General features: G+C 38.0%; 1 protein-coding gene across 1 annotated transcript in view; it reads left to right on the top strand.

Annotated features, from left to right (window-relative positions):
- The window catches only part of HSD17B4 (hydroxysteroid 17-beta dehydrogenase 4), a 141,045-nt gene that overhangs the window by 108,712 nt on the left and 6,666 nt on the right, over positions 1 to 25,667 (top strand). Inside the window, exons 18-22 of the mRNA XM_069087844.1 lie at positions 7,352 to 7,421; positions 8,628 to 8,734; positions 9,321 to 9,407; positions 12,513 to 12,602; positions 13,646 to 13,784. Coding sequence (XP_068943945.1) covers positions 7,352 to 7,421; positions 8,628 to 8,734; positions 9,321 to 9,407; positions 12,513 to 12,602; positions 13,646 to 13,784 — 493 coding nt within the window. The remainder of the gene's footprint in view (positions 1 to 7,351; positions 7,422 to 8,627; positions 8,735 to 9,320; positions 9,408 to 12,512; positions 12,603 to 13,645; positions 13,785 to 25,667) is intronic.

Raw genomic sequence — 25,667 nt, 5'->3', positions numbered from 1 at the left:
TATATATATATATATATATATATATATATATTTGATTTTAAAATTTTCAATTCCAGATTCATTCCCTTCATTCCTTGTCACCCTCCCTTACTGGGAAGATAAGCAATTCAGTATATGTTGTACATGTGTGGCTAATGCAAAACGATAACATAGTAGATATATTGTAAAAGACTGACTATATTTCCCTCCCTCCTATCCCACCTCCCACTTGTTCTATTCTCTACTTTGATCCCCTCCCTTTTCAAAAGTGGGTGCTTCCAACTTCCCTCCCCCCCAGCCTGCCCTCCCTTCCATCATCTCCCGTCTCATCCCCTTCCCTTCCTACTCTCCTGGAGGGTGAGATACCCTATTTAGTGTGTATTTCATTCCCTACTCAAGCCAAATTCAATAGGAATAAGGTTGACCCATTCCCTTTTGCCTTCCTATTCTTCCCCTCCATTGTAACCATTTTCCCTTGCCTCTTCTATAGGAGATCATTTACTCCATTCTGTCGCTCCCCATCTCCTCTCATTATATTCCTTTCACCTCTTAATTTCACCTTTTAAGTATCATCCCTTCCTGTTAAATTGGTCCTGTGCCCTCTTTCTGTGTATACCTGTAAACATATATACACACATTCACATATGTACTCATATGCCCGTATACCCTCATATATAGACATATGTATATATTTCTAATCCCTTCAACTATTGATAAAAGTTTCATCAGTTACAATTATTGTTTTTCCATGTAGGAATGTTAATAGTTCAACTTTGATAAGTTCATTGTGATTTCTTTTCCCTATTTACCTTCTCATGCTTCTCTTGCTTCTTATATCTGAATGTCAGATTTTCTATTCAACTCTGGGTTTTTCAGCAAGAATGCTTGAAAGTCCTCTATTCCACTGAATGACCCCTGAAACATGGTTTTCTTGGTTTTAATCCTAGCTTTTTTGACCTCCGGAATGTCATATTCCAAGCCCTTCGATCCCTCAGTGTAGAAGCTGCCAGTTCCTGGGTTATCCTGATTGTGTTTCCTCAATATTCAAATTGTTTCTTCCTGGCTGCTTGTAATATTCTCTCCTTAATCTGGGAATTCTGGAACCTGGCTATAATATTTCTAGGAGTTTTCTTTTGGGGATCTTTTTCAGGAGGTGATCGGTGGATTCTTTAAACCTCTATTTTGCCCTCTGGTACTAAAACATCAGGGCAGTTTTCTTTGAGAACTTCCTGGAGGATGATTTCTAGGTTCTTACTTTGGTCATGGCTTTCAGGTAGTCCAATAATTTTTAAATGATCTCTCCTGGATCTATTTTCCAGGTCAGTGGTTTTTCCCATGAGATATTTCACATTGCCTTCTATTCTTTCATTTGTTTGGATCTGTTTAACAGCATCTTGGTTTCTCATAAAGTCATTACCTTCCATTTGCTCCAATCTAATTCTGAAGCAATGATTTTCCTCATTGAGCTTTTGAGATTCTTTTTCCATGTGGCAAATTCGGCTTTTTAAGGCATTCTTCTCCTCATTGCCTTTTTGAGCCTCCTTTGCCATTTGAGTCAGTCTGTTTTTTAAGGTATAATTTTCCTCAGTCAGGCTGTTGACTCTCATTTCATAATTTTCTTGCATTGTTCTCATTTCTCTTCCCACTTTTTCCTCCACTTCTCTTATCTGCTTCTTAAGGTCCTCTATGGCCTATAACTAGCTTGTATTTTCCTTTGATGTTTTTGGTGCAGGAGTTCTTCTTCACTGTTTTCCTCCTGTTCCATGCTTTGCTCCTTTTTGTCCCCAAAATAGGAGTGTACTGTTGGAATCTTCTGTCTGCTTTGTTTCCTTTGCCTGCTCATTTTGCCACTCAATTACTTGATGTTTGGGCTTTTTTCCACAGTAGGACTCTGCCACCAGACAGGGGAGCTTTTGTCCCAAATGCTGGGGTTTTCTCAGCTGCCGGAGATATTAGATGGGTGCCCTCTCTGAGGTCTCCACATGCTCTGACAAGCTGGACACACACCCCAGGACCTCCACCCTAGAGTGCAATCCAGATCCAAGCAGGTTAAAGCAAGAGTGATTACCCCTCAGACTAGTGCTTAGTCCCTCTACACTCTGCAGGCCAAGAGCTGAAGTCGCCATGTGGCAGCCAGCCAGTGTCTCAGCGGCTTCTCACCCCAGGGGTAAAAGCCACGCACTCCCACTTATTGGTCCCAAAGTCCAGACTGCACTGACCTCTCACTTTGTCCTTTGTGTGTATGTGTTGATAAATCTGGAAACGGCCACAGCTGCTGCTGATCTGGAGTCCCTCCTGCTGGAAGCTGGTCAGGCCCTCCCTGGGGCTAAAGCCACAGCATGGGGCTGGCCGATTCCTGCCGGCCTGCCAGGCTGTCCTCAGCAGGAGGTTAGCTTCTCTGTGTCATTTTGTGGGTTCTGCAGCTCCAAAGTTTGTTTGGAGTCCCCTTATTACATGGATTGGGGAAGGTGGAAGCCGGAGCTGCGGGAAGGTCGTGCTTCCACTCTGCCATATTGGCTCTGCCCTGTGCTAGAAAATTCTGTGGTCTCACCTGATTATGTGACTTTAAACAAAATCACTTCACTTTTCTGAGAAGCCAGATTTTTCCACTTCTGTAAGATGAAGAAATTGGACTAGAGATCTACAGTCCCTCCCTTGTCCAGCTCCTAGAAATTTATCCTTATTCTGTATCTTTCAAATTGTAAAAAAAAAAAAATGGTTTTCAAAATAACGTCATTGAGATACAATGGGATAGCTAGGAGTAGTAGAGGAAATTATTTTTAAAATTCCATTTTGGATTTTTTCAGAAAATTACTACTTTAAAATTGCTTAATATTAAAATTTAGCAGGTAATATTTTCATATTGTTCTTTGAGAAAATAAGTAATGCATGTACTTGAGCCATTCAGAACTTTCAAAGCCTTAAAAATTGGTGGCCTCTTGTAATAGTAATGGAATTTAAAGCTCCCCCTGTATTGGCTTGGTTTTCAGACTGATTGTCTTAAAACCCAGAGCTTGTGAATCCCACTTGTGGGATGGACTTGTCGATGTGAAAAGAGAGGACTGAACTGGGAGGAGCTGGTGACATAAATTTAGAGAGACACAAGCAAAGAGAGAGGCAGAAGAACTTTTTGGAAGCAGCATCTTGGAGGTAGAGAGAGACTGAAAGGATTGCTGAGGGCCACTTTAAATTGTCCAGGACTTTTGAGAGCTGCCACCCAGAGCTGCCAAGGACTGAGGAGACAGGCTGTTATGCTGGTACTTTGTCTGTCTGTTTTGGTGTTGTTTTGCCAGATTTGTCCACTGGGGAAGGCCAATGCTGTTGTTGTAGAGGTCCTGGGACCTTGCTGTTGGTTCAGAAGCCCTGAAGAAGGATTTTCTTGTTGTATGTTTACAGAAATCCTGGAAGAGGGTTTTGCTAATGTTTTCAAGGGTCCTAGGATTGTTCTGCAGACCGAGAATGAATTAATGAAGACACTGGCAATGTATCTTGTGGCCTTGCTAAGCTTTGTCTCCCCAGGAACAAAGATTGCTGAGAACTTGCCTTAGGTCAAGATAAAGAAAAGACCTCTCTTTGGGTATTAAATGCTGTGCTTAAGCTTGTTGTAACTCTGGGGTAGATGGCCTATTCAGTTGTTATCCAAGGGTGGGAAACTTTTGACTTTTTTGTGCTCTGTGATTGAAGAGGGCCTTTGTGATTTTGTGTAATGTCCAGGGGTGGAGTAGTACTTGATTGAATTACACTTGGTGAATGCTGTATTTTGAATGATGCTATGTTTTGATTCTCTCTGTTCTTAATTTGTCACTGAATAAAATGGAGAGCACCTGTGCTGGTATTTTGAACCTTGGGAAGTTGCCTTTGCTTGGCATTATACCCCTGCCTTCCTTCTAGCAGTGCCCCCCACCTTCTGTTGTTTCTTTATTCTCTAAAAGAACATAGGCATCTGGTTCAGGAATAAATACAGGGTTCTCCCAAAAATTTATATTCTCACACGTACGAAACAAAATAATTCAAAAGGGAAGTATAGAAAAATTTTAGAGGGTCACTGATTTTATTAGTGATTTTCCTTAGTGAGTAAGGGAGCACTTCTTTTCATGACAGAGCAAGTGTTTTTAGACTATCCTAAACTGATTATGTAGCATATAATAGTTAGCATTATGGATTGGTTCTCAAATCCTTCCATTCCATAATCTACCTGTACATCCTTGTGAGCCTACAAACTCCGTGTTAAACCATTGCTCCGAAGAAAAAGTTGGAAGAATTTCCATTAAGAAAAAGGAAACAAGAAAACCTTTATTTTGTTTTGTCCTGAAGCACAGAAATTCTAATAGTGGTGGATGAGGATACAGGAGCTCAGGAACATGGAACTCGGAATACGGAGTAGAAAGAGGGAAAAGTGGGCTGTGCTCAGGAGGCGTCTAATACGCTTTTTAGAGTTCCAGAGTTTGGTGCTTCACATGCCTCCAGAAAACATTTTGGTTTAGTTTTGGCTTATATCCATATAATGTTCTGGCCCAGTTATCCTGCCTTCCTCTCCTCCTCCCCTCCCAAGCTCATGGTTTTCCTATATTTATACTTTGGGGCATGGTGGCCCACCACCTGGAATTCCTTCCCTATGATCCAAATCTTCCTCAGTGTTCTTGACCCAGCTCAAGCCCTGATTCCTAAGCAGAGCCCTCCTTGGCTGTTCCATCTTGACGTGATCTTTTAATATCTGATTTTCCCCACAGCTCATTGGTCTTTTATCATTATCTTTTCGAAGAAGGTTAGGACCAATTTTATACTACGTCAGTGCTTTAGATGTGTTCATTATAAAAAATATCGTCATGAGTAGTAATGGTAGTGCTTGGGATGAAAAACCCCCATCCAGAATTTAATCAAGAACATGGAGATTTCTCAGGATAAGAACAGGAATTTTATTCTCTTCCCCTGGGAGAAGAGGGCGGTCTTCCCCCTGACTGGTCATGAGGAAGAGATGAGTTACAAAAGGCAGAACAAGAATTTATACCCTAACACAGTCAAGTCCCTTCTCCCATTGGCTGAGAGGTGGGCTCAAGTTTCAGTGTGAAAATCTTCCCCAGTGGCAAATAACAGGGAAGCTTCCCTCAGTGGCTGGGAGGCAGGCTTACAAAGAACAGGGAAATGGGGAATGGCCAGTTCAGATGTACCTGTTCTTATGTGGCAACTGCCAAAGTGAAGAAGGGAGGGACTAAGAGCTTAACGTTGATTAGCAGCAAGGGATGGGGAGGGAGACAGGTTGCCAACAAGGTTGGAGGTTGGAAGGCTCCTGCAAGGGCTTGGAGGGGGAAGAGGGAAGTTAACCCAAAACTGCCTGAGAAGTTTTCACTCCCCGGACAATAGTAACTCATAGAAATCACCCTAGTCAAATAGCCTATTTTTAAAATGAGAAAAAATCCTAAAGAACCAAAAGATGTTTTGTTTTAAGTTGTCGAGAAGTTCAATTGCTGTTCTTTCTTAACAGGAACGAGAAGTCCATAATAGATGTGACCAGGAGAGCTGGAAATACTGAATTAGCTACTTTATTTATTTATTTTGCCTTTTTTTTTTTGAGGGCAATTGGGGTTGACTTGCCCAAGGTCACATGGCATGTGTGTGTGTGTGTGTGTGTGTGTGTGTGTATGTTACCTGTCTAAGGTCACATTTGAACTCAGGTTCTCCTGACTCCAGGGCTGGTGCTCTCTTCACTGGGCCACCTAGCCGCCCCTTGAATTAGCTACTTTATTTCAATACTTTAGCCCTTCTCCCTCCTCAAAAAGAGCTGTTAGTGATGGAAAGCCTAATGGAGTAATTAATGAGGAGGAAAATAAGTTTTGAGGCAGTACTAAGAAATAGCAAGTTATGTACAGGTAAAATGCCCAGATCATCTGTTTCCCATGAATTTCAGCTTTAAAAATCAAAATTCTGGTACTCCCAGTTACAACCAGTTTTTGACTAACCAAACAACAATTTAAAATCAAAAGAATGTACTCACCTTGCTTTTGCCTCCACCCTAGCTTTTGTCAAAGATCTGGCCAAGAGCCATTTCTGACAATAAGGAGACCTCTTCTGATTCTTCTCCCTCACCTTCTACCCCAAGCAGCTAGTGCTCTTCTCCGGGGAATTACATTGCATATATTTTGTATTAAATTGTCTTAAGTTCACATTATTCCTCCTGTATAATAATGTGAGATCCCTGGGGCAGGGACTGCTTTGTTCTTGCCCTTGTATTTCAGCACCTAGCTGGTGATAGACACTACTCCTTACTGAAAATGTATTAAAAGTAAATAGATGTCACAGTGGCTGGAGCCCTTGATTTTGGAGTCAGGAAGACCTGAGTTCAAATTCTGCCTCAGGCACATACTAGTTGTATGACCCTGGGCAAGCCCCTAACCTCTCTAAGCCTCAGCTTTCTAAGCCTCTTTTGTAAAATGAGGGATTTGGCCTCTAAGGGTACTATTATTCTATGAGTAAATAGACTTGTCTCATCGTATTGTTCAGAACTGATGTTCTTTCTCAGCCCTGATGTATATATCCTTCTTGACCCTAACATACTGGAGTAACTACTTTTTGGAATGTGAAAAGAGAACTAAATACATTTTACATTTATGTAAAGGCATAAGGTTTTTAAAGTGCTTTACATATGTTGTCTCATTTAATTCTTATGACAGCCTTATGAGATAGTATAAGTATTATTCCTTTTTACAGCGGGGGGAAACTGAGGTTCAGAGAGGGCATCTAATTTACCTAGAGTCACATGATTACTAGGTGGCAGAAATAGGATTTCAATTCAAGGGCTGTAAGTCCAGTTTTCTTTCATTGTAAGTAAATAGAAAGCATAGTCTTAATAACAACAAAGAATGAGAAAGAAAGGATTGTGAATAAGGGATGGTAAACTCTTAGGTTCTCAAGTTTCCTTATTTTGAAGGACCAGTTAGCACATAATGTCTCCTAGAATAAGAAAATCAATGTTTATAAAGAGCAGCTTGCTGTTCATCTCTGAAAATCTTTATTGAAGGATTGATTTATAATATTGCATTATGCAACTTTGTCTGCTTCAAATCACCACAAACATTTAAAATGAGATAGATTGATGAATACCTATTTGAGTTTCTCCTTGAAAGGAAAATCATGTACCTGGAACAGATGTAGTTAGCTTTTGCTAAACTCAGAGGTGCTATAACAAGCATTTAACTTATATTTAATTTGAATATTGCACATTTCAGCCTTGAAACTTTAGTTTTAGGATTATGATGTATTTCTTAAAATATTTAGCTGTATTTTCTGCGCTTCTTTGGTCTTATTTGGTTCAAGTGCTATTTTCTTTTAAGAAAATATAAACTACTAGTTCATTTTTATATTTCTTTTTCCACAGGCTGTCTTATATCGGCTCAGTGGAGATTGGAATCCTTTACACATTGATCCCAGCTTTGCTAGTCTTGGAGGTAAGTTTCTGTTTAATTTTACTTATTGAAAAAAAAAAACAATTCAGAAAAAAATGGCATATTTTAAAAGGTATTTGTGATTGAAAATTTGAGTCATTTTTTTTTAAAAGATAAGCCCTCTCTGGTCTCTATGTATGCAAAGGATATGGAAAAACATTTTTTGTTAAGTATGAAATGATAATACATGTAAGAAATAGGTAACATGTCATTTTGGACTTATAGTGTACTCCATTATTCATGGACAGTGCACTTAATATATAGAAAATCCTAATAAATTTTTGTTCAGTTTGATTTTAGTGCCTATGATACACAAGGCTCTATGAGAAGTTCTATAGAAATGATTCATGTAGGCAGTCTGGTCTGGATCCCTACTCAGAACCTTTCCATCTTAATAGGACTTTCATAGCTTACAGTCTAGTGTCCTCCACAGTCTCTGAATACTTGGGATCGCCTGTATGCCATCCATGCTAATGTATCACAGTTGGATTTCAGCAGAGGACCAAAACCCTAATCCTCTATTTTTCATTTGCTCTATATCTAATCACCTGCAGAAATAGACATGCCTTCAAGAAAATAGGCATAATAATAATTTCTGAATATTCCTGCTTGAGTCTGATTTGTGTGCTTATCTGTTACATGCTACAGGGTCGAAACAATTTGTTTAATCATGCATTTTAGTAACAATTTTTCACTTGACTAGTTATGGGAAGTTCCTGTGTAATACAAATGTTCTTAATGAGAACCCTTTCCTGTTTCAGTTCCATTTCACTTTTAACTTCAATTTGAATGCTCTGTTGGCTAGTATTTTTATTCCATTGATATCCTTGTGATGTCAAGAGAAACCCAGTAATATCCTTAGCATATGGAATGGACCCCCAAAGACAAGAATAGCGCAGATTCAACAGGCATGCATGTGTTGCAGTTAGCATCATTGGAGGGGATATTCACATCAGCAAGATCATGGGTCCATTGGAATTTTGGACTGCTCTGGAAATACTGCTCATACCCCTTTCCTATGGAAATTGTATCTTCTCCCTGAAAAGCCTAGCTCACAAAGATAAGTTTAGGTTTTAAAAGATTTTTTAAAAAAACAAAGCAAAACAGAAACAAAGTTTAGGATTTACACATATATCTGAAACATAGATTACATGCTTATGTTTAAATTGATGATTGTCTGTTTTAAAATAAGCTTTCTTTTTTTCACAGGCTTTGATAAACCCATATTACATGGCCTTTGTTCATTTGGATTTTCAGCTAGGCATGTTTTACAGCAGTTTGGAAATAATGATGTGTCTAGATTCAAAGCAATAAAGGTAACTTTTTGATAGTTCCTTTTAATTTCCTTGTTTTGTGTAATTATTTGAATATTACTTCATTTGATCATTACTATTTAGAGTAGAAAAGGAGTTAGTTACTTCACTCCAAAAAATGTAATCATTGTACAATAGCTTACACATTTCTGATTTTAGACTTGACAATAAACATTTTTATTTTTGTACTTGATAAAATTCTATATATAAGGTATCAATTGACAGTGATTTTATCTAGAAAATTAAGAATTCAGTAATAATTCTTCAGATAAGTTGACATGATTTTGTATATATAATGAAATGACATTAAGAAAGAGTCATCACTAGGTGCTTTGCCCCAAGTGCCATGAGACCTTTCTATCTGATTTATAGCTGAAACTTTCTGTATGTGTTGTCTCCCTCATTAGAATGAGAGCTGCTTGAGAGCAGGTTTTGCTTTACTTTTCTCTTTTTGTCCCCAGTGCTTAACACAGTGCTCTGTACATAGTAAGGACTTAGTAAATGCTTCGTTTATTCATTCTTTATTAGGAGCAATGAAAATTTATATTTAAAGAGACACTTGAAAGAGGTGTTTTTTGTTTTTTTCCAGGCCCGTTTTGCAAAACCAGTATATCCAGGACAAACTCTATTAACAGAAATGTGGAAGGAAGGAAATAGAATTCACTTTCAGACCAAGGTAAAGCACAATGGTATTACAGTGATCCCTTCTACATTGTGGGGGTTAGGGGTATGGCACCACCATGATCTGGAAAATCTGTGTAAAAATTTTTGGCCTTCTCTTTGTACTAGAGAAGAAGTCTGGTACTTTCTTTTTTCTTTTTAAATGGGGTGTTTATAGCATCTTATTATAAAATTTCAGTTGATATTATGTAATACTAATGCATGTATTTTATGCATTTCTGAATTTCTGAATTTTTTCTATGTTGTCTGCTGCCCTTCACGTGTCATCTGTGATTTCTGCAGAACTTCCAAAAAATTCCTATTTAATATCTTATACTGACCCATCATATAACAAAACCATGATGGTGAAAATCATGCTGTGGAAGGGATAACTGTATATCAGTAGATTTAATAAAAACTGAACTGCATAATAACTTTTCAAAAATTTAATTTCATTAGTTTGTCTTGGTATAGTCATCATGTTTAGTGTTATTATTTTGTTCTAAGAGCCATTTGGCCAATATGATGGATTTTTTTAATGTGAGTGCTAAAATTAAATAGTACATATAGAATTAATAATTTTAAGATGATTATTTTACATAAATAAAATTTTTGCATTATTAAGTTTTTAAGGTGATAAAAAATATATGATTATGTACCACAGCCTTTATTATCTGGTCTTTGACTTACTTTAGTCTTCTTGGGCCAACACATACAATAGCAGAATAATGCTGTGAACCATTTTAACCTTTACTTTTGGTTAAATCAGTGAACAAAATCATGTCGCTGCTTGCTGTCTCCTGATATTTAGCTATATAGATGGCTTTGATGAAACAACAACAAAAAAGTTATCACAATTTTGGGAGGGGTTATACTTCTTCCCTTATTGCCTTTACACAAAATGCTTTTCCTTCCCCCTGGAATGCCTTGTCTTCTTCCCATACTCATATACTTCCTGTCCCTTGGGGTTCAGCTTCTACTGACCTGTCTCAAGAAACTTAATCTCTTCTGTAAGGAGGCACAAAATGAGCCAGATCAGAAATGGAAGAGGTCAGAGTTCTTTGATACTCATCAGTGGAATAGAGCCCATGTGTGACTGATGCACTGATAGGCTGAACAAGATAGGGATATCCAGTATTAAAATAAATCTCTCTGTCTCTCTCACACACACACATTCTCTCTATGTGTATATGTATAGAGAGTATGTATATACATGCATATATGTATGCTTGTTTTCTTATATGAATATGTGTATGTCTGTTTTGTATATAGGTTTTTCATAAACAAAAATATGCATAGTATTCAAAATTCAGATATATACAAACATAAGTACATATACATGTATCGCATTGCATACATGCATGTGTGTGTGTGTGCGCGTGTGTGTGTGTGATTTCTCTAAATAGAAAAGAATTGTCCTGGTTAGTTATTGTATTGGCAGCATACCATGCTTTAGCCTAACATCTTTATACTTTTTTTTGCTCTATCCTAGATTTCCTTATTTAATGATTTATATAGAATAGGTATCCACATTTAACATATGTATTGCCTCCTAAAGAAATAGGAATTTTCCCATGGGATTTTCCCTGTTTAGATACTTCTAGTGACAACCTTGGGGATGCTAGAATTCAGCTTCACATTAGGGGAGAAGAGAGCCCCTTTATGATCATGAGAATGGAGTGTGGAATGGAAAATATATTCTCTTATCCTAAAATTTCTCATTCAGTCTTTAGAAAATACATGTCCTTACTAGCCACTCACCTAAACAAGCAAACAACAACAATAGAAAAGAATGTGCCCTTATTGTCTTATGGAAAATACTGAATTTTCCTAGTTAGAACCAAGAGACCAGAACTAAGCCAAAGAAGAATCATACTACTAAATACTTCAGGGAGGAAAGATGCCAAATTATTAAAAGGCTTCTACTGTTCCAGTAGAGCTGAAGACCAACCCTTTCCTTTCAAATGGAGAAATTTTAAAATATCAGGTGGGAATTGAAGGAAGTGGGCATACACTCCCTTTGTAGCTGAGAAATAGGGACACCTGGCATAGGAGCTGACAAAAACTTTGGCTGTGGAAAAAAAAATATGCTTCCTGCTATGAAAGCTTCCTAGGAGAAATTTCTTTGGAAAAATAGTGTATTAGCAGTAGGTAAAATGAAAAGAATTTTCCTATCCTGTTGAAGGTAGGCTTCATTCTACTTGATACACAGTAAACTCAGGGTGGGGAACCTGCAGCCTCGAGACCACATAGCCTATCTGGTTCCCTGGACCAGACCATCTTTACATTGACTCTTGGGAAACATTTGGAGTGAATGTCAGTATTCAGATATATAAGTTGTTTGTTCTAATGTCAGAAAAGTAATTTACTAAAAGTGTTTTTTGTTTATATTTAGTTTGCATGTTTATTACTATAGAATATGAAATAAAACTGGCAAAATTTTAAATATTTAATGAATCAGTTTTTCCAACTGCTATGCCTCTTAAGTGAAAAAAAAAAAGTATTTTTTTATTCTAACATTGGCTCTTTATATATACTTTAATGTTTAGGAACTTAGCCAGTAAGCTGGTTTTATTCCTGTAATTTACAAACATGATATAATAAAACCAATAACTAAAATGAGTTTGCTGGTTTCTTTTCAGAATTAGTAGCATGGATAGTTTCTGGTAAAGTGAATGTTATTTTGTAAAGCAATATTCCTTTTATAAATATATTAGTAATTTGACACAAGACATTTGTGTTCATTTAGGGATCTAATTTGCATAATGTATATACCATATTTAAAACAGGAAATAGAATAGATTTAAAAATAATACTAAGATCTTTATACCCAAATCATTATTATTTACAATCTTCTTTGCATTTTTGAAACACGTTAATTGTGATAAGGGCCTCATGTTGCAAGTTTTAATGTCCATTAGATCATTTAACTTTCATAATTATTTATTTTTTTTAGAACAGTTTACAGAAATTTTCTTTTTCCTTTTCTCACTGATTTTTTTTTCCTATTTAAGATGAAAGGACAGATTTACTTTATATGATTTGGTGGTGGCATGCAAAAAATTGCATGTTTTTTTTATATAATCAGAGAGAATTTATATCTCCTTTTGTCCCATATCAGGTCCAAGAAACTGGAGACATTGTCCTATCAAATGCATATGTGGATCTTGTACCAACATCTGATGATCTCTCAGCTAAGGTATCTTCTAAGGTACGGTAATAAGAATATTAAAATCACTACCTGACTCTTTAATTGGTGCATTTCAAATGCATTATGAACATTGAGAAGACTGATTAAGTTAATAAGTATGGGAAGATATATTAAGTGCATTACTACATGTTATTGCCATTATATTATCAGCTACTAGAATATTAAAAATTTGGATTTGATATAAATTGAAAATCAAGATAAATCAGTGATGAAATAATGGCAACCAATATAAGTTGATTCAGATTGGGAAAGACTCCAATTGATGGTTTAAGGGTTTAATTCCATTATATATTAGTTATTTTGGAGAAGTTGGAAAATGACTAGATATGTAAGAGAAAATTGTGGTTTTTCTGTTACTGGAATAGTAAATGCAACTAATTGAATTTCTTGCCCTATGGAGAGACTTTCAGGTTAAGTATTTTATAAAAAAAATACAGTTGGAAACTTTGTAAACAGTATATATGGTATGGTGAGATTTCCCTGTTTTTAAGGTAAACTGGCCATAGGAAAAATCAGAGTATTTTCTCTTGGTGTACCGAGCACAATGAGTGCGAATTTTTGCTTCTGTACTCTCCCTTCTGTTCTTGTAAAGTACCGCCTACTCCTAATACTTATCCAAATGTACACGTTTGTCAAAACCAGTCTTTTTCACAAAGCCTTCTCTGGCTACTCCCATGTTGAGCTAGCCTTTCTCTGAACTCCTATCACGTTTGTTGTATGGGCCACTCAGCTTAATTATATGTTATCTTATATTCACTCATTGTAACTTTTTTGAGGGAATGTATATTGTCTTATGCTTGTTTTGTATACCATCGGATCCCCAGTTATAATATGGATGGTCACGTAGTCTTGGGCATATGTCACATAGTCCATGAATGATTACTGATTATCAGTACTTTCAGAAAGTATGCTTGGTGTATATGGCTAGAATGTGGCACTTCTATAGATATTTTTTACAATGTACCATGAATTGTGTAGTCATTTTTCCTTTTAAATCTGTTTCATAGAACTTTTCATGCTCAATTCCCTGTATCATTTGCTAGGATGCAACGCTTCAAAGCACCCTTGTTTTTGAGGAAATAGGTCGTCGCATCAAAAATGTTGGAAAGGAACTGGTGAAGAACGTGGCTGCTGTATTTGAGTGGAACATCACTAAACATGGGGAAACTGCAGCACAGTGGAGTAAGTCAGTGATTTTTTAACGTCCTAATGCAATTTTTCATAGTGGAGATGAGTCATATTTAAATTATGCTTCTTTGGAAATGAGTTGTTTCACGTGAACTCTGACATTAGATCTGTGTTATAATGCACACAAAGTTCTATAATGGATGAGAAGCGTATCTGACTTCAGTGTAAATATATAGTTGTAGAAGTAACTGTCCAAACTTCAGTTATAACACAAATTCAACTTTTTGGTTATGAAGTGCTATATAAATCTCTGAATTTAGTACTCTTAGAAGATGTTCTCTTGCATGCCATTTTTAAAGCCAAATTTCCTGTTATCTGAAAAACAAACAATTCAAATGAATTAATGAATATTATCTTAAAATTATAACAACATATACATTATGCAATAAGTTAATATAATATGTTGTGACATACAATTATATCATGCAATATATGATTGCATATTAATATAACATATATTGAATATTTTGTTATAATATATAGTTAAATATAATAATGAAGCCTGTTACATAATATTACCTTGAAATTCACATATCATTTTTATGCCAAAATATTAGTTGTTTGGAGAAGAGAACCTTATTGCCTTATGTTTTAGTGTAAAGTTACAGTGATTTTACTCCTTTTCATGCCAAGTATCTCTTTGTATATTTTTGCAGCTCATAAGGAAGATACTTGATGCTTGGAATCATATGCAAATTATATAAGCCAGATAACTGTATTTGATAAAAGACAATGCTAACAAGTTGACAGGACTTTTAAGATAAGCTAAATTGCTACTACATGAGAGTAACCTCATTACCTATAACATGGAATCTCCAAAGGATATCTGATGCCAACATAAAAGGGAACATGTTTGGTGATGCAACGAAAATCCCTAAGTTTCACTGCAGTTTTTCTTTTGCTGTTCATAGCTCTGTTGAAACACTGTATTTTCTATTCAATTATTCTATCCATTTTAGCATTTAACTTTTATGTAATTCTTAAGACAAAGAAAGATTGCTAGACTTAAAAGGCAGAAGAGACCTGGGTTTGAAAACTTTTGACACTAGCAGTATGACCATGATCAAGGTCACGTAACTTTTTTTTTCCATTAATTTAAAGGAATAGATATTGGCAAAGAAGAAGCAAAATTATCAATGCAGATGATATAATGGCCAGAAACTAATTGATCAAACAATAAACATTTATTAAGCACCTGCTGTATGTGAGGCAGTGAAGAAATAAATATAAAGAGTGAAAGAGTCCCTACTCCCAAGGAGTTTATATTCTAATGGGGGAGATACAATATCCTAAATAAAACAGTAGGACACACACACAAAAAAAAAATCTAGAAAAAAATACCATTTCTGTATAGCAGCAACTAAACCTAGGAAAAAATAATAGGAAATCTCATATAAAATGTCCACAAAATACAGGTATCTGGGAGTAAAATCTACAAATATGCTTTCAACACATAAATATAATTATAAAAGAATTCTTTTTTTTTAAAAGCAGTTGGAGTTAAGTAATTTGCTCAAGGTTACACGACCAGTTATTTCTGGGTGTGGTGCTAAATATCTGAGCTCGGATTCGATCCCCAGGTCATCCTGACCCTGGGGCCAGTGCTACCTGGCTGCCCCTATAAAATAATTCTTAATGAAATAAAGGGTGCATTAAATAATTGGAGGCTATCTGTCATGCCTTGGATATGTTACTATAATAAAACTGACAGTACTACCTGAAATAACGTATATATTTATTGTTATACCACTCAGAGTACTGAGAGGTATGAATGGAGGATATGCTATTGAGCCAGACAAAATCATAGCACAATTCATTTGGAGGCGTAAGAGGTCTAGAACCACTAAGGAAATCATGAAAAAAAAAAAGAATGAAAGAGGAATACCACTTCTAGAGTTCAGAGTTCCAAATAGATACTAGACTTAAATAAAAAGGTAACATGACTAAAAAGTAAAATTGGAGGAAATAGTACGAATGTCTATGAGGCAGCTATAGGTGGTCCAGTGCATAGAGTCAGGAAGATCTGAGTTCAAATCTGTCCTCAGACAACTTACTAGTGCTTAACTGCTGGTGGCTTCGGCTTCCTCTTCCGTAAAATGGAGACAATAATAAAACCAACAGTATGCCCAGTGAAACGATGTAAATGGAAAATGCAGTAAAATATACTTTTAAAAAACTGTATAATGGAGAAGAGTTAAGATATTGGATATTTGCATGAGTTGACCATCTTCTATAACCAGCTCTTTATGGGTCATAAATCTCTTTGGTAATTTCATTTGTGGCTGCTTTTTGTGTTCATTTCATCCATGTACTGTAGCCTCTTTATGTCTTTCTTCTTAAACAGGTGCTATTTTTCTTCTTCAGAGATTGTGGCACTTCATTTGTAACTATATGGCATCCCTGAAGGAGTATTGGTGTTAAAATGGTGGGCTTAGTTTTATTTTAGAGTCATTGAAAGAGGTCTACGGTTTCCCAAAGACTATCCAGCTTGTCGAGCTCATTGTCTGTCTGCTTTACTAAAGATATTTAGCAGAGGACCAGCAAAAGATGCTCACCATTTAATCATATCTCATAATCTAGACAAAGAAGCATTTTTTTATTCTTTTGGGGTTTTTTCTTATGTGTGGTTAAGCTGAACTCTTTTGAGTGATTATGAATCCCATTTAGTAGGTTCTGCACTGTTATTGGGCATGATGTAGTCAGCATAACATTTCGACTGTTCTTTGATCTTTCTAGTGCCTCCAACACAGTTTTCTTTTTTGTTTTTTTTTACTTAAAAAAATGCTTCATTAACTTCTGATTTACATCATTCGTTTCCGCCAGATTTTGAGTTACAAATTTTCTCCCCGCTTTTCCCCCACCCACCTCCCCAAAATAGCAGTCCCACAGGATATCCCCTCCTCCCATCTGCTCTGTCCCATATTTTCTCCCATACCCCTTTCGACTTTCCCAGTGGATCTCTATGCCTCAGTGCCTGTATATATTATTTCCCAATTACATGTAAGATGGTATTAATAATAGTATATATATATACACACATACATATATATATTTGAATATTTGATTTTAAAACTTTCAATTCCAGATTTATTCCCTTCCTTCGCCGTCACCCACCCCCACTGTGAAGACAAGCAGTTCAGTATAGGTTGTACATGTGTGGCTAATACAAAACAACAACATAGTAGATATATTGTAAAAGACTGACTACACTTCCCTCCCTCCCATCCCACCTCCCATCCACTCCACTCTCCACCCTGATCCACCCTTTTCAAAAGTAGGTGCTTCCAACTTTCCTCCCCCCCAGCCTGCCCTCTCTTCCATCATTCCCCCTCTCATCCCCTTCCCTCCCCATTCTCCTGGAGGGTGTGATACCCTGTTTAGTGTGTATTTCACTCCCTCCTCAAGCCAGATTCAATGGGAATAAGGTTGACCCATTCCATTTTGCCTTCCTATTCTTCCCCTCCATTGTAACCATTATCCCTTGCCTCTTCTGTAAGAGATAGCTTACCCCATTCTGTCTCTCCCCATCTCCTCTCATTATATTCCTCTCACCTCTTAATTTCACCTTTTAAGTATCATCCCTTCCTGTTAAATTGGTCCTGTGCCCTCTATCTATGTATACGTGTAAACATATATATACACATTCACATATGTATTCATATGCCCCTATACCCGCATATATATATATATATATATATATATATATATATTTCTAATCCTTTCAGCTACTGAGAAAAGTTTCATAAGTTACAATTGCTGTTTTCCCATGTAGGAATGTTAATAGTTCAACTTTGATAAGTTCCTTCTGATTTCTTTTCCCTGTTTACCTTCTCATGCTTCTCTTGCTTCTTGTATCTGAATGTCAAATTTTCTATTCAACTCTGGTTTTTTCAGCAAGAATGCTTGAAAGTCCTCTATTCCCCTGAATGACCGTATTTTCCCCTGAAACATCTTGGTTTTAATCCCAGCTCCGTTGACCTCCGGAATATCACATTCCAAGCCCTTAGATCCCTCAGTGTAGAAGCTACCAGATCCTGGGTTATCCTGATTGTGTTTCCACAATATTCAAATTGTTTCTTCCTGGTTGTTTGTAATATTCTCTCCTTAATATGGGTATTGTGGAATCTGGCTATAATATTCCTAGGAGTTTTCTTTTTGGGATCTTTTTCAGATGGTGATTGGTGGATTCTTTCAACCTCTGTTTTGCCCTCCAGTTCTAAAACATCAGGGCAGTTTTCTTTGAGAACTTCCTGGAGGATAATTTCTAGGTTCTTACTCTGATCATGGCTTTCAGGTAGTCCAATAATTTTTAAATGATCTCTCCTGGATCTATTTTCCAGGTCAGTGGTTTTTCCCATGAGATATTTCACATTGCCTTCTATTCTTTCCTTTGTTTGGATCTGTTTAACAGCATCTTGATTTCTCATAAAGTCATTAGCTTCCATTTGCTCCAATCTAATTCTGAAGCAATGATTCTCCTCATTGAGCTTTTGAGATTCTTTTTCCATGTGGCAAATTTGGCTTTTTAAGGCATTCTTCTCCTTATTGCCTTTTTGGGCCTCCTTTGCCATTTGAGTCAGTCTGTTTTTTAAGATATTATTTTCCTCAGTCAGGCTGTTGACTCTGATTTTGTAATTTTCTTGCATTGTTCTCATTTCTCTTCCCAATTTTTTCTCTACTTCTCTTATCTGCTTCTTAAGGTCCTCTATGGCCTGTAACCATCTCGTATTTCCCTTTGAAGCTTTTGGTGCAGGAGTACTGACTTCACTCTTTTCCTCCTCTTCCATGCCTTGCTCCTTCTTGTTCCCAAAATAGGAGTGTAATGTTGGAATCTTCTGTCTGCTTTGTTTCCTTTGCCTGGTCATGTCACCCCTCAGTCACTTGACCCCTGGGCTTTTTGCCACAGTAGGACTCTGCCACCAGACGGGAGTTTTCGTTCCAAACGCTGGGGTTTTCTCAGCTGCCTGAGGTATTAGATGGGTGTGCTCTCTGAGGTCTCCACACCCTCTGGCAAGCTGGACACACACCCCAGGACTTCCACCCTAGACTGCAATCCAGATCCAAGCAGGTTAAAGCAAGAGCGATTACCCCTTAGACTGGTGCTTGGTCCCCCTACACTCTGCAGGCCAGGAGCTGAAGCTGTCATGTGACACGGGCTGGCTGTGCTGGTGTCTCAGCCGCTTCTGGCCCCAGGGGAAAAAGCCACACAGTCCCACTTACTGGGTCCCAAAGTCCAGACTGCACTGGCCTCCCACCTCGTCCTCCTCATCTATGTGTTGATATATCTGGAAATTGCCACAGCTGCTGCTGTTCTAGAGTCCCTCCAGCCGCAGCTGGTCAGCCCCGCCCTGGGGCCAAAGCCTGGTTGTGGTGCTGGGCTCGGCTCCCATAGTGCTGTGCTGGATTCCTGCTGGCCTGCCGGGCTGTCCCCAGCGGGAGGCTAGTTTCTCTGTGTCATCCTGTGGGTTCCGCAGCTCCAAAGTCCATCCAGAGTCCCCCCCCTACATGGATTGGGAAAGGTGGAAGCCAGAGCTGTGGGAAGGTCGTGCTTCTACTCCACCATCTTGGCTCTGCCCTCCAACAGAGTTTTAAAAGATCCCAACATCATTCTGAGCTTTAATGTTTTTGAAATTTGTTCTTGTATTCACACTCAGTTATTCACACTGCCTGTGTTTCCATATTCTCCGTTTTTCTTTTAAGAAAAAGTTAATGCCTTTTGTTGCATAATATGAGTTTCCAAATATATCCCTCCTCCCTAGCTACTCTTCTTTAATAACAAATCTGTCAAAATGAACTCATACCTCACCTCTGTGTTGCATACAGTATTGCACACCCATGGTCTCCAAAGAAGGGTGGGAGATGAATTTTTTGTTTTCTTCATTATCATTTCTACAAGTTTGGGGCATTTTTTAATGGAAATTTTTGACAGATCTTTTCCTTCTTTTTTAGTTTTTGTTGTTGTTTATTTGAGTTTTTGGCATAATCATGTTTAATTAAGTCTAATTTTGTTTTTCTTTCTACTGTTTCTTGCTGCTCATAAAATCCCATCATCCTTCTCTTTAAGATTTTACAAATGAGTTTATATTCTAAATTCATACTACCCTATCACTCAAAGTCTTCAAGCAGAGAGATGTTGTAGAAGAATTCTTGTTCAGGTCTGTGTTGGACGAGATGACTTCACTTGTCCCTTCCAATTCTGAAATTCTGTGATTTTGTGAATCCTTATTTATTCAGTTTGCAGCCTAAGGCCCCTAGCCATAGCACCAATGTTTGGAGCATCTGATGCTTGGTCAAAGACTCAGCTGTGTTGGGTCTTAAGGCAAACATGCCGATAAAGGGAGAGGAGTGAAGCCGGTAGACAGTCCTCTGTTTTTCCCCGTTGTTGGAGGCCCTGAAGTTGCTGAACACGTTATTCCTAACAACTAGGTGATTGTTGGGTCTGTCCTTCAGTTTTGAAGAGGACCCTGGCATCAGGGAAATGACGACATGACTTGCAGTGGACTTGGATTTGAGTGAGGGAGGGCTGTGCAAGGTCACCACCATCATTTTCTCCTCCAGAGACATCTGGGTCCAGTGATCTGATACTCATCAGGATGACTGGAGATGACCCAGTATGCAATGGGAGACCCTGACCCTTTTTGGCTAAGGCCTTTTCAGGTACTTACTTAGAGTGAGGTAATGCCCATTCAAGTGAATAGGCCTCTTCAAGATGTAAGTCATGGGATGACCTCTTTAATTAGAAAAAAGAAAAAAAAATCAAAAGAAACACTTACCATTGACATTTACTCTAAGCCAAGAGGCTGGAGCTTGGAAAGGAACCTATTGTGGTACAATCTATGAGCTTCAGAGAAAACTGGGTTTAAGGAGAAAGGTAGGAAGGAATCTAGCCAGTAAACTGTGAGAAGTAGCAAAGACTTAATTTCCACAGGACTGCAAAAATTGCTGAAATGAGGCTACTGATAAAAATTGACATTAGCAGACTAGACAGTAGCCGTGGGAAGAAGTTGGATTCCCAGTTCTCATAGAGCTCCTAGGTAATACTACCAGTGAAATAATGTAAAATATAAAGAAGTGGGCTGCAGCAGGTGGATTTGACCAGTTAGAAAGCAGACAGCAGCCTTGGAACTCACAGGCCCAGAGAAGGACACATCTGGGTTAGACTGGGGGACAGTATTCCAGGGTTGTTACTGCGCTTGCTTCATGAACCTCTTGTATTATGTATATCATCTAACAGAATCAGAGCCTCATTAGTAATAATGTATGATAATGGGGAGGTGTGCCCAGAAGAGAATGAACCAATCAATCCTCTGATGGGAGTATTTCCACCAAACTACTGTATAAGACTTGCTTGGCTTTTGTGTCCTGGACTCCTCCTTCCACAAGGACAGGGTCTGCTTCTGTCCAGAAGTGATCAGTTCCTTTGGACTTCTCCCTAATGAATTTCATTTGATATCAGATTTTTGGTATCAGTTGTGTTTTTGCTTTTTCCAAGTTGGCATTTCCAACAAACACAGGTTAAGTAGAGGGAGAAGGAGAGCTGAGTTACACAACCTAGTTGGGTCCCCATTCAGACATCTTGGTCTACTCACAAATCGTGTTTGTCCTTCGCTTTCGAAGAGGATCATGGTGTCAGGAAATTGATGGCACGACTTGCAGTTGACTTTGATTGGAGTGAGGGAGGGTGATGCGGGGTCATCAGTCTCACTTTCTCCTCCAGAGCCATCACAATTTTGTTCGGTTGTTTCAGTAGCATTTGACTTTGTAACCTCATTTGGGGTTTCCTTGTCAAAGGCATTAGAGTGCTTTGGCATTTCCTTTTCCAGCTCATTTTACATATGAGGAAACTGAGGCAAACAGGGTGAAGTGACTTGCCCAGGGTCACACAGCTAGCCTGAGGCTGGATTTAAACTCAAGTCCTCCTGACTCTAGGCCCAGTGTTCTATCCACTGCTCCACCTAGCTACCCAGTGAAATACTTTCTTGGACCATGATATGCCCCCCTCATTGTCTCTTCTTGAGTTGTAACATTTTGGAGGTACAAATAGGAAGAATGCTAGCTAGCTTTCTTTTCCCCTCTCTCACTTCAAGCTTCCTCTGCTTTTGGCTTCATAGTATTATTTCATTTTTTTGTACTTGTATCCTCCAATAGTGCCTAGAACTTAATAAATACATTTAATAAATATTTGTTGATATTTTGATGGAACTAGCACCACTGGGTCTCAGGAGGCTTATATTTACCTTTGGTTAACTCTTGACCTGATTCTTCTATCATTTCTGTGGCTGTAGGTCAGCATAGTCAGTCATAGTGTCCATGACTACCTCAAGATCTTTATTCTGGCTCTTGGTATCTAAGGCCGTAGGGAAAAGAGCTTGATTTTCATTTTTTGTTTTTCAGAATTCAGAACATAATTGAAGGGTTCCATATAATTTTGATTGGTTTGGAGTCCCCAGAAGGACCTTAAATTAGCCTGTGCTCAGTGTTTTAAGCTTTTTAAGGTTAGCATGAGTCAGGGGCCTAACCACTGTCTTGACCCACCTGGTGAGAACCCCTCTAGTAGGGGGTGATTTGTACTACAGGTGAGAACCAGAGAAACGAGCAGGAGAGGCAAGGCAAATAACCCATAGCAAGAAGCGGTGGCATTGGGGCAAAGCAAAACATGTTAGATGAAATGCCGAAGCTAAGAGCTGAGAGATGTAAGCAAGATGAGAGGAAGATTGACCCTGTTCTGTTGAGGAGACAATTTGCATTCCTGTTGTCCCTCCTTTTTCTGCCTTCTTCATTTTTTAATCCTGAGGGCAGTTGCTGGCTTGGGTAATTCTAATTGAATTTGGTTACCTGTATCCACTCTGATCCCAAATCAGACATTCAAGTGTTTCCTCAGATTTGGGATAAATCATTAATTATAATCTCAAAATGGCCAAGAGATATTAATCTATGAGTTAGAGAGAAACATGTAGGAGTTACCATGTAAAATTTTAAGTAGGCATTTACAAATATGCCTATTGTTTTTTTTTTCCCCAAGGGAGGAAATATTATTTTTCAGATTTTCAGATTGTTATTACTAGGAGTGTCATTTGAATGGATATTCTTCAGATTCTCAAGAAAATCTTATCTGATATTTCTCACCACAAGCTAATCGCATCAGTGTATTAAAGGTTATGTTAGATGAGCAAGCCAATTGGGATCTCTTTAAAGTTATCTTGCACTAAATATTCCTGGCAGAATTTGTGATTATAGAAAGTTAATAGAGAAGGAAAATGTAAAATGCTTTAGTCTGCAAAATTTGATTCAGATAAAATTTTCCAGATCTCATAATACTCAGATTTTCATGTCTTTATAAATGAATTTGATTGTATTTTATGTATATGTGCCTATATGTGCATGTGTGCACGTACACGTTTTTCCCCCTTAAAAATGATCTGAGGCAGCCTTTTCACAATGGGCAAAAAGGTGTTGGAACTTGAGCTGTGGACTTCAAGAACTTTGAAGAATTCGAGGAGGAGGGGATAGAAATGCAAAAAGGGTAAAATGTGCTACAGATAATTTTCTGAGTTTCTGTTTAAGAAAAAGCCTTTATAGAAAGTTAGAAGATGCTGAATTAAAATAGCAGTGTATGCAAAGGAGTTGAATATACAGAAGGTTTTTTTTCTCATCTTTATGACAAAGGTTAATTTTAGACAGTACTAGAAAATTTACTTTTATTAAAATTTTCCTTCAGGAAACCTAGGGAAAATACATTTCTTAGCTTGATAGGTTCTACTCTGTATTCTAGTTCACGTTTGAAAGTTTGGAACCAGAGAAATGGTATCATGTTGCCCATCTGAGTTAGACTTCTAGGCTTTTATTGTCATTATCTCTTCTTTAGGTCTCTCCTTTGTTTAGGCTCATAATCAGATTTACGCCCTAGACTTTCTCCAAGATATCTACTGTTCGCCTACTGGTCTGACTGCCAGGTTTTTTTGTTGGATTAAATTTCTTAGCTGTGTTTCCACTGCTTTTAGTTTCATGCTACTTGATTTTCCTTTTCTCTGTGTCATTGTGCAAAGTTACTGCAGATGACTGCATGGAAAACAATCCGAATGTAATGGGAATGTAAATTTTTAAGATCTTCCCTGCCCCTAGGCTAAAGTGCACCTGGAGCCTGGGGTGGGAGGCTTGTTTTTCAGTAGATACTTCTTGATTGGCCAGTGGGTCAATGGGGTTGTTACATTCTCTGAGCCAGAAGAAGGCTATATAAACCCTGATGTGTAGCTTTGTTTTGGGGGCTCACTTTGAGAAGTGTTCTGTGATTTGATCAGATGAAACTCTGGGAAACTGTTGGTTGTTGAGAGCCACCCCCCACTTTGAAAAACCCAGATGTTGATTTGGTATGGATGTAATGGTTGGACAGTTTTGGAAACCTGTCTACTTGATCTGTTTCTCTGTCTTGATAATTCTGTCTGCATACTCTGAAGTTCAGGGTGCTGACCTTTTTCCCCTGAACTAGGTAAAGGATACATATTTCACTGACTAAAGCTTGTTAACCCATTTTGAGTTGCTTTCCTTTAACAAAGCAGATCTAAGAAGCTGTATTGGTAGCCACCCTGGGGACGCTGGGGTGCTTGCTGCTACACTGACCCATGTGGTTTATTGCTATCCAGGATCTTAATTTCCCCATTGGCATCTCCAGTTAATGGGCAAGACCTTATTATCATAGAAAAAATGATCGAAAGCTTACAGAATGCCCTTAAATTCTGTTTTGGTACAAGCAGTCATTTTGTTTGTTAGTGTTTACTAAACACTAGATAACAAAATCAGTTATATTTGAAATCTCTTATTATGTTATTTTAGCTTTGCCCTTCTTAGTATATATGTTGATTAACTAAGCTTCTGGGATAGTGCCTGTTTTAACTTTAGATTCAAAGAAGTTGAGGAAAGTTTTGAGCTCCTATAGCAGTCTGATGATTTCTAGGGAGAGAGTCAGTACTCCCAGGTATGTTTATTTAATAGCTATTATATCTAGAGTGGCTTCCTATTTTCTCAAGAATCAAATTCACACTCCTCTGTATAGCCTTTAAAACCATTCGCAATCTGGTCTGATATATTTTTCCATCTTTGCTTGTACATCACTCTCCCTCCTTAACTCCTCAATCCAGTCACACTGGCCTTCTATATGTTGAGGAACCCATATCACTCTGTCTCCCATCCCTGCTGTCTTACATGCCTAGAATGTACTTCCTCTTCATGTCCACATCATAGAATTCCCTCTTTTCCTTCAGGATGGAGTTCAGTCACCACTGTCTTGACAGTTAACTGCCTCCCTCCCCATCTTCCCCTAACCACTTCCTGTTTGTAATAAGCGTTCAAGAACTGACTGACATCTTGGAATTTTTAGTTCATAGGGACAAATAGTCCGCTCTTAGCTCTGAGAAGTGATTTGAGACTGTTCAGGTCTTTGAGTTAGAGATGGAATTGGGTCCTACCCAGGAGTTCTTAAAGAGATACACATAGGCTAGTAGAAAGAGATTGAGAATTGTTAGGGACCTCAATAACTGAGCAAGAGCAAAAATGAGATCAGCCTCTCCAGCCCCAACCAAAGACTTACCTCCAGAGTTGAGCCAGAAAGAAGAAAAATCAGGACAACAGGAAAAAGGAAAAAGAAAAGTGGGACTGGGCTGCGACAGAGAAAGGAAAGAGAGAGAGATCCATGAGGGTTATTGGCCCTAAAGGCATCTTGGAGCAGAAGGCTTAGGTTGAAGCCACCAATTTTACACACCTCTTCAAAGATGAAGGGATGGGCCTAGAAAAATTCTGTTCATTCCAAGTCCCCCTACTGATCTCCCTTAATAGACACCATAATATGGTATCCTTACTTCCTTAGTCAAATGAATTTTGTCT

The sequence above is a fragment of the Petaurus breviceps genome, unplaced genomic scaffold, assembly GCF_028583685.1.
Source record: "Petaurus breviceps papuanus isolate PSGF00001 unplaced genomic scaffold, PetGlider_PUasm1.0 183, whole genome shotgun sequence".
Classification (NCBI taxonomy): Eukaryota; Metazoa; Chordata; class Mammalia; order Diprotodontia; family Petauridae; genus Petaurus; species Petaurus breviceps.
This window is presented reverse-complemented; position numbering and strand designations above follow the sequence as displayed.